The sequence below is a fragment of the Danio rerio genome, chromosome 4 (assembly GCF_049306965.1).
Source record: "Danio rerio strain Tuebingen ecotype United States chromosome 4, GRCz12tu, whole genome shotgun sequence".
Taxonomy (NCBI): Eukaryota; Metazoa; Chordata; class Actinopteri; order Cypriniformes; family Danionidae; genus Danio; species Danio rerio.
Window position 1 is genome coordinate 49,053,162 of NC_133179.1, and position 15,444 is coordinate 49,068,605.

At 38.0% G+C, this 15,444-nt stretch overlaps 2 protein-coding genes across 5 annotated transcripts in view; both read right to left on the reverse strand.

The window, feature by feature from the left end:
* LOC101885698 (protein NLRC3) overlaps positions 1 to 11,651 on the reverse strand; it is a 92,779-nt gene extending 81,128 nt beyond the window's left edge. The window contains exons 1-8 of one of the 3 annotated variants that reach the window (XM_068219818.2): positions 10,843 to 11,651; positions 9,781 to 9,865; positions 9,581 to 9,643; positions 8,302 to 8,421; positions 8,156 to 8,217; positions 5,851 to 5,945; positions 2,798 to 4,735; positions 2,488 to 2,658 (exon numbers count right to left, since the gene is read on the reverse strand). In XM_068219818.2, the coding sequence (XP_068075919.1) occupies positions 2,488 to 2,658; positions 2,798 to 4,735; positions 5,851 to 5,900 (2,159 nt within the window). In that variant the 5' untranslated portion in view covers positions 5,901 to 5,945; positions 8,156 to 8,217; positions 8,302 to 8,421; ... (1 more) ...; positions 9,781 to 9,865; positions 10,843 to 11,651. Of the gene's footprint in view, positions 1 to 2,487; positions 2,659 to 2,797; positions 4,736 to 5,578; positions 5,682 to 5,850; positions 5,946 to 8,102; positions 8,218 to 8,301; positions 8,422 to 9,580; positions 9,644 to 9,780; positions 9,866 to 10,842 lie in introns of those variants that run through there. The other 2 variants (XM_068219817.2, XM_068219819.1) reach the window with 2 other exon arrangements.
* LOC103910934 (uncharacterized) overlaps positions 1 to 15,444 on the reverse strand; it is a 151,101-nt gene that overhangs the window by 126,870 nt on the left and 8,787 nt on the right. The window lies entirely within an intron of this gene.

A 15,444-nucleotide genomic window follows, 5' to 3' on the forward strand; every position in this document is an offset into this window, starting at 1 on the left:
ATCTGACATTGTGTGGCCGAGTTACAAGCCAAAATTTCTTCTGCCAGCAGGTGGCGCTATGACTGACTCAATATTGTTATGTGGATGTGTTCAGGAGAGGACTTTTATCACTCATGTGAAGTTTCAGGCAGATCAGACATTGTGTGGTTGAGTTATAAGAAATTCCTGTTCCATGGTGAAGCGTTGAGGTTTGTCATGCCACCACAGACACGCCCCTCTGTGAAAACTCTAGATCTTCACAATATATCATCGCTAGAGCTTTCAGATGACACCACTCTATTTTGGTGCTGATACGGGAAAGTTTGTGGAAGGAGTTTGTTACAGTGTCAAACATGTCATTTCCTGTGGCCAGCAGGTGGCGCTGTAACTGCAACTGGATATCGGCACGTAAACCTGATCAGGTCAGGACTGTTATTAAACGTGTGAATTTTGAGGCAGATCGGATGATGCATGCCAGAGTTATAAAGACTTCCTGTTTTGTGGCGAATCATCAAAGTTTGCGAGGCCGCCACGGACACGCCCATCGATGAAAACTCTAAAGCTTCGCAATTTAACATCACCAAGGCTTTAAGATGACAAAACCCAATTTTGGTGTCGATCAGATAAAATCCCTAGGAGGAGTTCGTTAAAATACAACGCCTGAAAATGGCAAAAGCGCCACTTTTTCGCCACAGGAAGTTAAAAATATCCAACTTCCTGTTGGGTTTGAGATATGGCTCCAAGAGACTTTTTCGTATGTTTTGCCATGTTTGAGGTGTGTGCCAATTTTTGTGCATGTGCGTGATTCGTAGATTGGGGGCTCGTCCGATTAATTTTGGTAGGTGGCGCTGTCGAGTCATTTTGCCACGCCCACTTCAATATTGTTATGTTGATGTGTTCAAGAGAGGACTTTTATCAACCATGTGAAGTTTCAGGCAGATCGGACATTGTGTGGTTGAGTTATAAAGCCTTCCTGGTATATGGCGAAGCGTTGAGGTTTGTCATGCCGCCACGGACACGCCCCTCTCCGAAAACTCTAGATCTTCACAATATATCATCGCTAGAGCTTTTAGATAACACTACCCAATTTTGGTGCTGAAACGATAAAATTTGTGGGAGGAGTTTGTTACTCTGTAAAACATGTCATTTCCTGTGGCCAGCAGGTGGCGCTGTAATTGTATCTGGATATCGGCATGTAAACGTGTTCAGGTCAGGACTCTTATCAAACGTGTGAATTTTGAGGCAGATCAGATAATGCATGCCTGAGTTATAACGACTTCCTGTTTTGTGGCGAATCGTCAAACTTTGCGAGGCCGCCACGGACACGCCCATCGACGAAAACTCTAAAGCTTCGCAATTTAACATCGCCAAGGCCTTTAGATGACAAAACCCAATTTTGGTGTCGATCGGATGAAATCTCTAGGAGGAGTTCGTTAAAATACAACGCCTGGAAATGGCAAAAACGCCACTTTTTCACCGCAGGAAGTCAAAAATATCCGACTTCCTGTTGGGTTTGAGATATGGCTCCAAGAGACTTTTTCGTCTGTTTTGGCATGTTTGAGGTGTGTGCCAATTTTCGTGCATGTGCGTGATTTGTAGATCGGGGGCTCGTCCGTTTAATTTTTCTAGGTGGCGCTGTCGAGTCATTTTGCCACACCCACTTCCGAGACCCATAATAAACGTAAATTTTCGCCACTTCTGAGGCGTGTGCAAAGTTGCGTGAGTTTTCGGGCATGTTTAGCCCCTCAAAATCGCGATTCATTCCGGAGGAGAATAATAATAATAATAATAATAATAATAATAATAATAATAATAATAATAATAAACGGAGCAATTCCAATAGGGCCTACGCACCGTTTCGGTGCTCGGTCCCTAATAATAATAATAATAATAATAAACGGAGCAATTCCAATAGGGCCTACGCACCGTTCCGGTTCTCGGTCCCTAATAAACGGAGCAATTCCAATAGGGCCTTGCACCGTTCGGTGCTCGGTCCCTAATAAAAGAATCACAAGATTTAAAGAAGAATACAGGAGAGCAACTAACCAGCTTCATAGTAAACACTACTACACTAGTGGACTACTCTAATCAGAAGGCAATGACAGTTTTATCAGGGACACAGATGACTGTCACCTGATCATTATCAGCATAGAGAAGGTCAAAATAGATGGAATGAAGAAAACAACATCAGTGAGATCATTCCACTCTAACCAGAACCGACTCAATTTCCACACACAAAACTAATACAACACATACAAATTCACAAGTCGAACATGAATCAATGATAATTTCAGCAGAAATTACACTTAAGAGCAATATTATAACTAGTATAAAAAGTTTTCTCATACTTGACTTTACATCTGAAACATGAAATATTCACACTAAATAAACAAAAAATAAAATGCATTACAGCATATGCTCGTTACTTTATCATACTTTTTTTTTTTTGCACAATGTAAAAGTCATTTGTGGCAGCATTTATTTTAGGTAAACTTTCTTTTATTTTACCTCAGTGTCTCCAGTTTACAGTTTGGACTCTTCAGCCTATCAGAGAGAAGCTTCACTGAATCCTGCAGGTCAATGTTACTCAGGTCCAGCTCTCTCAGCACACAGTTTGAGGATTGTAGAGCTGAAAACAAACTCTCACAATGCTGAACATCGAGATAACTCCACTGTAGCCTGTGTAGAGGACAAAGAACAACAAAATCAGCAGTAAGAAATGAGCAGTGTTGAGTGTTCATGAGTCCAGTCTACAGTGATAAAATTAACACTGGAAATAAACTAATAAGTATACATTGATCAATCAATGAATACTCACAGAGCTCTTCTGCAGTTTCTCACAGCTGGTATCAGTCTCCATCTTCCCTCATCTGATGTGTTCAATTTATTAAAGTCTAACTCATCCAGCGGCTCCTCTGACATCTCAATCATGTAGGAGATTGTTGAGCAGTGAGCAGGAGAGAGTTCCTCCTCTGAGTGTTTGTCTGATTTCAAAAACTCCTGAATCTCTCTGGCCAGAGTCTGATCTTTCACCTCCAGCAGACAGAGGAACAGATTGATGGATCTTTCAGCTGAGAGAAAGACATCTCTCTTGATCTTGTCTTTAATGTGCTGTGTGATTGTCCTGATGCTCTCTGAGCTCTCCTCTGTGTGTGTCAGCAGATCCTGGAAGAGTCTCTGATTGGACTCCAGTGAGACGCCCAGCAGGAACCACAGGAACAGATCCAGATGACCATTACTACTGCTGACAGCTTTATATATTGCTAAACTGAGCAGATGGCACAGAGAGAACTCAGAGCTGGACTGTAAAAATTGAACATCTGAATCTTCATCTTCATAACCATCTGACACATCTTCATCATCTGAATATTTACTCTCATAAAGCAACATCAGTGGTTCTCTTTTATCTGTTAAATAGCAGTGAAACACAAAGAAAGCAGCCAGAAACTCCTGAAAGCTGAGATGGATGAAGCTGTATACTTTCCTCTGATGAATCACAGATTCCTCCTTGAAGATCTCAGTGCAGATCCTAGAATACACTGAGGCGTCAGTGACTACTATGCCGCTCTCAATCAGGTCCTCCTCATAGAACATCACATTGCCCTTCATCAGCTGTCTGAAAGCCACTTCAGCAAGTTTGAGGATCACTCCTCTGTTGGACTGCAGGAGTTTCTCTGGATCTCTCTCTTCATACTTCTGCTTCCTCATGTTGATCTGAATCAGCAGGAAGTGGATGTACATCTCAGTCAGAGTTTGAGGGATTTCTGCACTCACATCTTCTTCCAGGAGCTTCTGAAGCACAGTGGAGGAGATCCAGCAGAAGACGGGTATGTGGCACATGATCTGGAGGCTTCTTGCTCTTCTGATGTGGGAGATGATTCTGCTGGCTTGATGCTCGTCGCTGATTCTCTTCCTGAAATATTCCTCCTTCTGAGGCTCAGTGAATCCCTGAATCTCTGTCAGACGGTTGATGTATGTGGAGGGGATCTGATGGGCTGCAGCTGGTCTGGAGGTGATCCAGATGAGAGCAGAGGGAAGCAGATCTCCTTTCAGGAGACTCCACATCAACACAGCCACTGATGAAGATTCAGTCACAGCACAAACTTTCTCCTCATCTGAAAAGTTCAGCGTGATTCTGCTTTCATCCAGACCATCAAAGATGAACACAACTCTACACTGCTCATAAATCTTGGGCTCCAGATCTTCGAGTTCAGGATGAAAGTCCAGCAGAAGGCTGTGAAGACTGTACTGATGATCTCTGATCAAGTTCAGCTCTCGAAATGGAAGCACAAACATGAAATCTACATCCTGATGGTCTTTTCCCTCGACCCAGTCCAGAATGAACTTCTGCACAGAGACGGTTTTCCCGATTCCAGCGATGCCTTTAGTGAGAACAGTCTTGATCTGGGCTTTCTCCTTCTTGATCTTCTCCTCATGTCCTGCTCCAGCTGAGGCTTTAAAGATGTCATTGCAGTAGACTGGAGTGTGTTGTGAGGGTTTTGTTCTGACTCTTTTCTCTATCTGTAAAACGTCATGCTCTCTATTCACTCCTTCACTCTCTCCTTCTATAATGTAGAGCTGTGTGTAAATCCTGTTCAGGAATTTTTGAGTCTCTCCATGGTTGATTCCCTCAAATAATCTCTCATACTTGTTCTTCATGCTAGTTTTGTGCTGCTCTTTGACTCTCTGCAGTTCATCATGTTCTGGTTGGAGTGAATCCTGCTGCAGGTCTCCAGTCTGATCATCTCCATCCACACTGCAGGAACAACAACGACACAAAGAATGAATGAGTATGAGTGTAAAGATCCTTTAGTAAAGCCATGTGTGTTTTCTCTGAAACAGCTTAGACACATTACACAGATTTAATCCAGAAGCAAACTATAGTAATGCAGAAACTGTTCCAGATCAGCAAGAACCGGCCAGTCTTCAAATGTCTCTCATAGCTCTATTGTGAAGCACTTTACACACCACACACTGATCACGTCTAATGCTCAAAATGCTTTAAACGTGTAACAGTGTTTGTCATTTATTAAATTCAGGATCAGGATTTCAGTAACAACACTGTAACATTGCTCCACTTTATTAAGATAATAAACAGAGAAGATTTAAACAGTTTCATTTTAAACAAGTATCCTTTTCCATTCACTTTACTAACTCTTTACATTTTGAGTTTCAATACTTTAGTTACTTACTACTACTTCAGTACTTCACTAATGATCAAATGTGAGTGTTACGGTTGCCATATATTTGTAGTATTTTTGCCTTCTGTTTTCTCTCTTTGTTTTGTCTCTCTTTCGCTTTCTCCCAGCCTGTCATTTCCTTTAGGTCTGCCTTTGCGAGAGCCGATTGGTGAGGAGATCAGTCGATCATCATTGGGCACAAGGCGCGGTCATATAAAAGGATGCCAGGAAAAGCAGAGGAAAACGCTTTTCCTTTGATTTTGTTTTTGCTGACATGATTTTGTTTTTTGTTGTTTTTGCTTAACTTTTGTTTCGGTAAAATTATTTTGTATTACTTTTGCCCATGTTGAGCTACTTTGTGATATTTGTACATCTTTCTTTCGATTGTTTTTGTTTGATACTTTCTGGCCAGCTCTTACCTGACAGTATTGAGAGATTTCAAGTTCACTCATTTCCTCAGAGTAAGGTGGATAGGGAAGATGTCGCACGACTTCCATTTTGCAAACACGTAGACAATCCATTGTTTAAAACACCAGGTAAGAAGTGATATATATATATATATATATATATATATATATATATATATTCTGACATAAAATATATTTTATATATTAAATCCACAACTAATAGAGAGTAAATATAATATCTTGTAAAAAATAATCATATGAAATGTATTGTGTAGACGAAATACCTCCATGATGCAAACAAATCCAGATCTCCAGAAGTGTGCGTGTCCTCCATGATGGATCTGAAAAGTTTGATCTCCAGCAGAAACTCTAGAGGAAACTGATGAACAATCACAGATCTCCAGTCATTGATCAGCCTTCAAAATTCAGCTAAATGCAGGAATAGATCAGCAGCTGAGACACATCATGAGTAAACAAACAAAATAATCACAGCCATCATCCGTTTGATTAGGATTAAATTATAATTATACATACAGATTCACATAAACCTTATGCCAAGTTCAGACTGTATGATTTTAGCCCCGATTCTGACTTGCCGACAGGTTTGGAGAAATCGCAGACAAATGCCTGAAATCACAGGCAAATCAGTACTTGTGCACGCAAGTAATGCCTAGTTCAGACTGCGTGATTTTAGCCCCGATTTTGGCTCGCCGACAGGTTTTAAGAAATCGCCGACAAATGCCTGAAATCACAGGCAAATCAGTGCTCGTGCACGTGAGTGACAATCACACAGTATGAACTTTCAAAGACGCGATCTGAGAGAATCGCAAATGAGTCGCCGATGCCTGTGAGATATTTGGCATGCTAAATACCTAGAGCTGTCGGCGATTCAAATCATGCCGTGTGAATTGAGTTTTGACTGAAATTAATATTAGCGATCGCCTACAGCCAATGAGAGAGCAGCATTCACTTGTGTGTGCGTGTGTGTATACCTGCTGCAGGCCAGCGGGAGAAGTTAAAAGCACTCTTTTTCGGTTTATTTGGACCCACGAAATGGAGGGGAAACTAGAGGAGGTTTGACAGGACTCAGGAGCAACCGTGTCTGTTTGACGTTTCATACAGAAAGAAATTAGTTTATCATCAACGTTGAGGAGAAATGGCTAATTCCCTTTAAACCCAGGTGAGCAAACATGGACATGTTCAACCCCATTAAAGGCTTCTTTCTCATTATGTAGTTAATAACAAAAGATATACTACGTGTTTTTGGCTGTGAGACGTAGTTTGGATGGAGTTGTCGGAGTTGTCATTGTGAAATGAGTTTTGACTGAAAATTACATCAGAGAGAAGTTAAATGCGCTCATTTTCAGTTTATTTGGACCCAAGAATTGTAGGAAAAACGAATGTAAATTTGGCAGGAGCACCTGTGTCTGTTTGACGTGTCATGTGAGCAATGTTACAATCTGGTCAAAAAATAAATAAAAAATTGAGGATAAATTGCTAATTCCCCTCAAATCCAGGTGAACAAATATGTATATTTTCTACTCTATTATGCTTTTACTTCTTATGTAGTTAATAAACAAATATATACGTGTTTTTGGTTGTTTTGGTTAAAACAAAGTTGTCTGTGATACAGTGTGAAAGCCCCTGTCCATATGTGTAAACAAAGCAGCAACAAAACGCTAGCCCAGACTGTCATGCAGTGTGAAAACAATAGAGGTAAAGTTGGTTTTATATTTGCACATTCGGACTTTGCCCTTAATAATATAATTTCATGAAATAATTATTTGGAAACTCTAAACAGTGAAATCATATTAGCCGCCAATGACTATCAAAGTACAACATTGTTCACAGTCAAATAATCAGTGTAATGTTGTTTTCGAGTCATACTTGCATGCTAAATCCGATCGAATATTCAAAGTAACATGGTAAACAATATAGAGACTTCTAAATAAACAAATGTGCGAATATAAAACTAACTTTACCAAAACATCGGTGACACGACTACTTTGAAAATCATGCAGTGAACTCAGCAATACAGGTTCTGTCAGGACATTAAAGATATAAAGCTATTCAGTGTAGGTAAATGATGGATTCAACAAGCTTTTTCACTTTCGTTTCTGAAGGGTTATGTTGTGCCGAAAATTGTGACCAGGGGGCGCTGTTCCGTGAAATACTCTCTCGGGAACGCCCAGGTCGCTCATGCACGCGATCGTTAACGCGCACTCGCGCAGACATTACAAGTGATCAACGTCGAGCAGTGCTGTAAAGCATGTTAAAAAGCTGGATTCAGCAAACATGTTCATATTGAAAAACATATGAAATATATTGGAGAACTTTGATTTACTGAACTATGACTCACAGATTTCATCTCAATGGTCACACCCTATACTTTACAGTCTACGGTCACACGAGTGCAGTAAAAACATCCGTCACAAACACTCAGAACAGAGTAGATAAGGACATGCAGGGGCCCAAAGGACATGCGGGATTTACATTCAATCAAATGACATGCAAAGGGTTACATGCGTGACTTTACCTAAAGCAGTATTAACTGCTGGATGTGGAGAAGAAAGTTTAGACGCTACGCACCTCTTCTTCTTCTGGCTGTGCGTTGAGTCAGAGAGCAGAGTAAAACTGCACACCGCCACCTGCTGTATTGGAGAAAGTAACATCAGTCCTTCAATGTGGATTTCCCTGAATATAAAATGACTGCTTTCACTGCCTTCTCAAATTACCTAAGGTATTTCAGTTCCTACATAATGTAAGGATACATTCATTGAGTTTATTCTGTTCTTGTGTTTTCTTCATTTTTTTTCTGCAGGAACCTGCTGGTATCCTGTAGGAATTATGAAATCCTGTAGGACAAAATGACAATATGTGCAGGCAATTCCTACAGGTTTTAGAATCATGCAGTACTTTTTACAGGAATCCTGAAGGATCTTTCCCCCTGCAGGACAGCTGCAGTACTGCAGGAATTATAAAATCCTGTAGGACACATTGACGATATGTGCAGGAATTTCTTACAGGTTTCACAGTGGATCCAAGCAAGTGACAAATCCTGCAGGATTTTATAATTCCTGCAGGAGTTATTTGCTGTAATTGGAATGAAAGAAAGAAATTCTGTCACTTGCTGTTAGCAATACAGTATGAGTTCTAAAAGATAAACAAAACAACAAACATACAAAAACTTAATAAATACAGAAATAAATAAAAGTATATGAATACATTATAGACAATTATAAAAATCAACCATTACACCATTTAAATTATGCATTTGCATTTTACCTTTTATTTCTATACTTTTTTTGTATCATTTTTTAAAATGTCAATCCAGCTATCTGTTTTAATTCAACTCCTATCTGTTTCGATGGATGCAAAAAACAAAAACAAAAAAACTGCAAGACTGGCCCTTGAGGTAGACTCATGTTGAACGTATGTCTGTGCATTTCATGAGTTCAACAAGGTCTATCCCTTCTTCTTTTAAAATGTTTGTTGCTGTTATCCCTGATTCTCTGTCTTTTTGACGCAAGCTATTTTATTCTGTGTCCATTGCCTTTTTGTGGCAGCTGGAACTGGTGCCTCTTTTTTAAGTACACTTTTTACTCAATTTTTATCCTTTAAAAAGAAGCAGCTTAGTGTTATTGTTAGTGCGATTGGTAAACATAATGTGTTTTCTGTAATGTTAGAGTAAATTGAATTAGTAAATTAATATAAACATTTCTTAATCATTTTAAATAAAATGCAAACTTGAAATAAGATTATACATTGCTGCCAATAACGTATAGGTCTATTTTATACACGTATAATAATTACAATATTTTAAGTTAATATGACTACTAATGTAGTATTTGACTAAATGGATTTGTGTAGACACAAAACAAACAGTTGTGGCTACAATAAACTATTTTCCTTTCATAGCTATTTCCTCTCCTAATAATTGTGAGATTATTATTATTATTTATTATTATTACATTTCTTGCCATTTTATAAGTTTTAAAAGCACTTTAAATGTACCTCAGGAAAGTCTCTTCTCCCCCGAACCCCTTATTCAACGTTGAATCAACATCGGTTTGCTATCTGAGAAGGTTTGTGTGTGAGAAGAGAGAGAGAGACAGAGAGAGAGCAGATATAGTGTAAAGAGAAAAAGATGGGCGAAATGTATCAGTAAGTCATGAATGCAACAGTAAGTGGCAAAAAAGCTAAACAAAAAATACTTTTATTTTGGCGTAGCCTGTGACGTCATCAGGCGGCGCCGCATCAGCGCTATGTTTCAACTGCAGTAAGGTTTTAAGGGCCTTTCTATCAAAGATAAAAAATGTAATAACAATTATATCAGGAATATCCTAACTGCAGATAAAAGTGTTCCTCCAATTGCAATGGTTAAATATAAACAAGCATTCCCTTCATTCTTCTTTTCCCCAAAAATCTGGTCAGATATTACAAAATACATTATTCCTAATAAAGTAAAAGAAACAAATTTTAAAATATTACATAGATATTATCCATGCAATGATTTTATAAGTAAGTTTAAGGAAGGTTTTTCACCCTTGTGTTGTTTTTGTAAAAAGGAACCGGAAACAATTCTTCATTTATTTTTCAGTTGCAGTTACACAAAACAGTTTTGGTCCCAAGTTTCCTTACTACTTTTTGAAGTGTTTTATAAATTAATCAGTATAACTGAGCAAATGGTTTTTTTTTACGGATTGCAACTCTGGATTACTGGAAATGGACAAAAAAGCAAAAATTCTTATTTTATTTGGAAAGTATCACATCCACAAAACAAAATGTATGCTGACTGTACCAAATTGTAAACTATTTTTCATTGATCTAAAACTTTTTTATGATTCCCTCACTGCTATACAAAGTAATACCAAAGCTATTAAGACATCTCAACTACTGGAAAAAATACTTAATGTACACGATTAATTTTTGTTGTTAATTCCATTGTATACTGTTTTTATGTATAACTCTGTACATCCCGGTTTGTTCAATAAAAAAAAAAAAAAAGATCAATAAATCCAATAAAAGCATCAGAATAAATGATTCCTGTGGAAAAAAAAAAAAAAACTGCAGTAAGGTTTGTTTTAAAACGTTTACAGATATAAACCGATTTAAAGTTAAAGTTCTGAAGTTTTAGGTTTTTTATACGATATTAAATTATGTTCCTGCTGTTGGAAATATTATTTTAACTTTTTATACAACGTAGTACTATTTCATTATCTGAGAGCTATTGTTTGAATAAAGTGTGTAATAAGTGTTTTAAAGAAACGTTTTACCCGATTTCTTTTTGTTGATTACTCATATGAAGACACGTTTAAAGAGAAGTTATCTTGTTTCTGTTCATTGTTTTATTTATTTTAAACAGAACATTTTTATTGTTTTGTTAATTTTAAACAGGATAAAGTGTCCAAACACAGAGTAAAACTGCTGCTGAAGCGACTGATCTCCACACTATTATAAAGATGGCGTTTATTAAAGAGGAGAGTGAAGATGTGAAGATTGAAGAAACATTTACAGTTAAACAGGAAGATCTGCAGGAACAAACAGGTTGGTTTTTATTCTCACACACCAGCTCAGTCATTTGATCCTCATTCAGATATATTTCAATAATAAAAATACTAAATTAAATCCATCTTGCAGCCCTGAGTGTACATAGAAGTATAGTTGGTTTTATATTTAGATATTCAGACTTTCCCCTTAATAATATAATTTCATAAAAGTATTATTTGCAAACTCTAAACAGTGAAATCATATTAGCAGCAAATGACTATCAAAGTACAACATTGTTCACAGTCAAATAAACAGTGTAAGAGCCATTATGTTTTTTGTAATGCTGTTTTTGACCACTGGGTGGAGTGGGGGTTTGGAGGAGTATATAGGTAGACAAAAGGTGCGTTCGACTTCATGCAGCGCTGCGCAGATCGATCGAAATCTGTCTTAAAGCGGTGCATTCTGGTTAGAAATCTTGTCCGGATTGATGCTGCGCTGACGCCACGTGACTGTCACATGTGGCATCAAAGTACCGCGACAGCGCTCCGAGATCAGACGGCAAACTCAGACCGTGCAGCTTCTGAAGAGCGACTGCAGGAGCTTTGATGACGACACCGATATTACACGATTGGCCAAGTTCACCACATGACAACAAACACGTGTATTTCGGGTTTATAATTGGACAAATTCCGATTCAAAAGTTTCAAAACAAACAATTCACTTTTCACACCCTCTCTATCCTGTACACATCTTGCTTATTAAAAGACTACAAATATTTTACTGCAGTATCATCTTTTGTTAAATAATCTGGTTATAAAGGTTAGCTTGTTTGCACAGGTTTATTTTTTAACTTTTTTATACAGACTATTTACTGCATTCATCTCCATGAACGATTTAAATGATGTATTTTAGTGTATATTTTAGTGAATAACCTAAATATGAACTCAAATAAGTCTTACAGACTTGAAATAAGAAAATCATCATCATTGATCCTGCCCCCCTAAAGCTCTCTTAACAAATTAAAGTAAAGAACTATTTTATTAAATAATTATAAAATGGCTTTATTATTATAATATAAATATATATTTTATTTCCTGTCTAGCAGTTTAAAGGCTACCTGCTCTTTCTGGGAAACTTCTACATCGCTCACTTATTTTACCTTTTGTTCTTTTCAACACAATCTTTTTGGATTAAAATGCTTTTTTGAAAATTCATTCATTATCCAAAATAATGTCATTTATTTGGCCTAATCAAAACACCTTGTTTTGCTTTTTACATGGGAAATTTTTTATATCTATAAATGTACATATATGTAAACCCCTTTTTAGCAGATTCAAACAAGAAGTATCAGCCTAAAGATTGATGTTTAACTCCTAGAATTTATGCTTACTGCTTTGTATTTAATAGACCTGTTCGTTTTTATGTTTATATTAACCTCTCATTTCCTCTTATTTCTCTCATACATTTGTTACATATTTTATTCATAATTCTCCCTTATTGTTTAAAAAGGAACTACAGTTTGAAGAGACTGTATTCTGTTTTATTTGTAAATGTTTTGTTGTTATAAATAAAAATAACAAAAAAATATGATGACGCCATGTGATCGGTCATCATGACTGCAGCAACTTTGAGTCCCGAAGTGTCCAGCTGTCCGTCTTGACGGCTCCGTTTTCAACTCCGCCCCGCCTGCGCTCGGCTAATCTCGTTGATCACCGGCTGCAGCTGAGCTTTATGTCGAACGCACCTAAAGACTTAGAACAACAGGTGTGTAATTAGAGGGAAGCACAACATTTTTTGACCGTGTTTGAAAGAGCTTTATTGAGGCATTCAATGTGATTTTATGAGCATTTATATATCAGACTGTGAGTGGAAATTGAACCATAAGAACTGTCTGTGCAAAAAATAAATCTGATAAGCAGTATTTGGAGGATGATTCGTTTGTTGAGCTCTCACGCGTCAGAAACAACCCTACAACACCTCAAGTGACAAAATGGTCATTTGTGTCACTACATTTGTCAAAAAATGGCTTCTTTGTGGATCATCATGCATCATTTTTGGACTTTCTTGAGGAGCAGCCGTGATGAACTGAATGAATGAAACAAAGGTATGTGTAGCGCTACTTAATGAATGACTTTGTGTGCACACAATAGCGTAAATCCAATGCATTGGTTGCTTAAGTTTTAAAGTTGCTTAGGAGGCAAACGATTTCAGCTGTGAATATGAGTTTAATGAATTGTGATGATGATGGTGCGACTACCTGTGAACAGACAGAGACTATTGTGCCATTTGAGAAGTTTGAAACAGAGCATGTGAGGGAAAAGCGGCTCATTAAGCTTACTCCTAAGGCTTTATTGGAAAAATTGGAAACTTTGCAAAAGACACGAAAGTGTAAACTAAGCAAGGCAAAGAACTTAATGGCTATTATAAAGGATTTTATGTCCAACCGAGAATATGAAAAGGAGGTGCAGTGTTCCTTTGAGAAATTCATCAAATTGAGAGACGAAACAAAGGAAATGCACAATTCGGTGATGGTTCTTTTGCCCAGTGAAGAAAAGGAAAAACAACAAACATGGTTCAATGGAAAGATGTTGATTTGCGATGAGTTTGTAGATGATGTTGAGAAATGGTTGAGCGCTGAAAGTCAAGTTTCATGTTCTGGTGTTGATGCAAGGGTTTGTCAAGAGGATGTTAATCCAGATGATAGCATTTCCAACATATCCTCATGTAAATCCAGTAAATCGTCCAGTAAGAAAAGTTCAAGCAGTGTACGTAGTGGGAGATCTTCTGCTGCTTCAGCACGAATCATGGCAGAGGCAGAGAAAGCTGCATTAATGGCGCGTGCAGCTGCTTTAAAGGAAAAGCATACTTTGGAGGTACAACAAGAAAAGCTGAGACATAGACAAGAACAGCTGGATATTGATGCAGAGATTGCAGCCGCTACTGCAAAAATTGCTGTTTTAAATAATCAGTCTCTCAAAACCTGCACTGATGATATGAATGCATATTGTGATAAAGGAACTGTTACTCTCAACCCGCATGCAGAGGCATATGTGCCAATAGAAGTCCCCCTGCAAGAAAGCTCAAGGAACGTGATTCAGCAAATTCACAGTGTGCCACAAATTGATCCTCATTTCACGTCACAAATGCAATCCTCAAGTGTAATGCAGAACAGTGATGGAATAATAACTTCGAACCTTTGTAGTATCTTGCAAAAACAAAATGAGATTACCACCCTGCTTGTACAACAACAACAATCCAGCACACTGCCTCAAAGAGATATTCCTGTGTTTGATGGCAATCCTCTGCAATATAAAACTTTTATGAGAGCATTTGAGCATGGAATAGAAGACAAAACCAAAAATAGTAGAGATTGTTTATACTTTCTGGAACAATATACACAAGGTCAGCCAAGGGAGATTGTGCGCAGTTGTCAGCATATGGATGCACAAAGAGGGTATGTGCAAGCTAAAGCATTGTTAAAGGAACATTACGGCAATGAATTCAAAATAGCTTCTGCATATGTAGAAAAGGTTTTGGCATGGCCTTCAATAAAATCTGAGGATGTAAATTCATTGCAGAGTTATGCTCTCTTTTTGCGTGGATGCTGTAATGTAATGGAAGAAATTGACTATATGGAAGAGCTAGAGATGCCAAGCAATTTGAAAACCATCATCATGAAGTTGCCTTACAAATTAAGGGAAAATTGGAGAACTGTTGCATGTGAGTTAATGGAAAGACGCAAGCAGAGAGCACGGTTTAAAGATATTGTGATATTTGTTGAACATCAAGTCAAAATGTCATCAGATCCCTTGTTTGGTGATATCCAGAGTACCCAGCCTGTGCAACAGAAATTCCAACCTAAGACTAAAGTTAGAAACAGCTTTGCAACAACGGTTGTCACCAACAATAAATCAATTCAATGCTGTGAGACTGATTTAAGATCAAAGGCCCCAGTTGTATGTTTGTGCTGCAAACGTGATCACTTATTGGAGCAGTGTACACAAATGCAAAACAAGCTGCATAAAGACAAATTGAACTTTCTAAAGGAAAAAGGTGTTTGTTTTGGCTGTTTTTCTTTTGGACACATAAGTAAAAGATGTGATAAGCGCTTGACTTGTACAGTGTGTGGTCAAAAGCATCCCAGCATTTTGCATATCCAACAAAAGGAAAGAGTGTGCACTCAAGAACAAAGTCATTCATCTTTAAGTAGTGCACATGTTGCCCTTACAACATGTGGGCAAACAGGGGCCGGTGACGATGGAGACTGTGCATTATCAATTGTACCAGTTCAAGTCAAATCCAGCAAGGGACAAACGGTAATTCAAACCTATGCATTTTTGGATCCTGGCAGTTCTACCACATTTTGTTCAGAACGCTTAATGCATAGT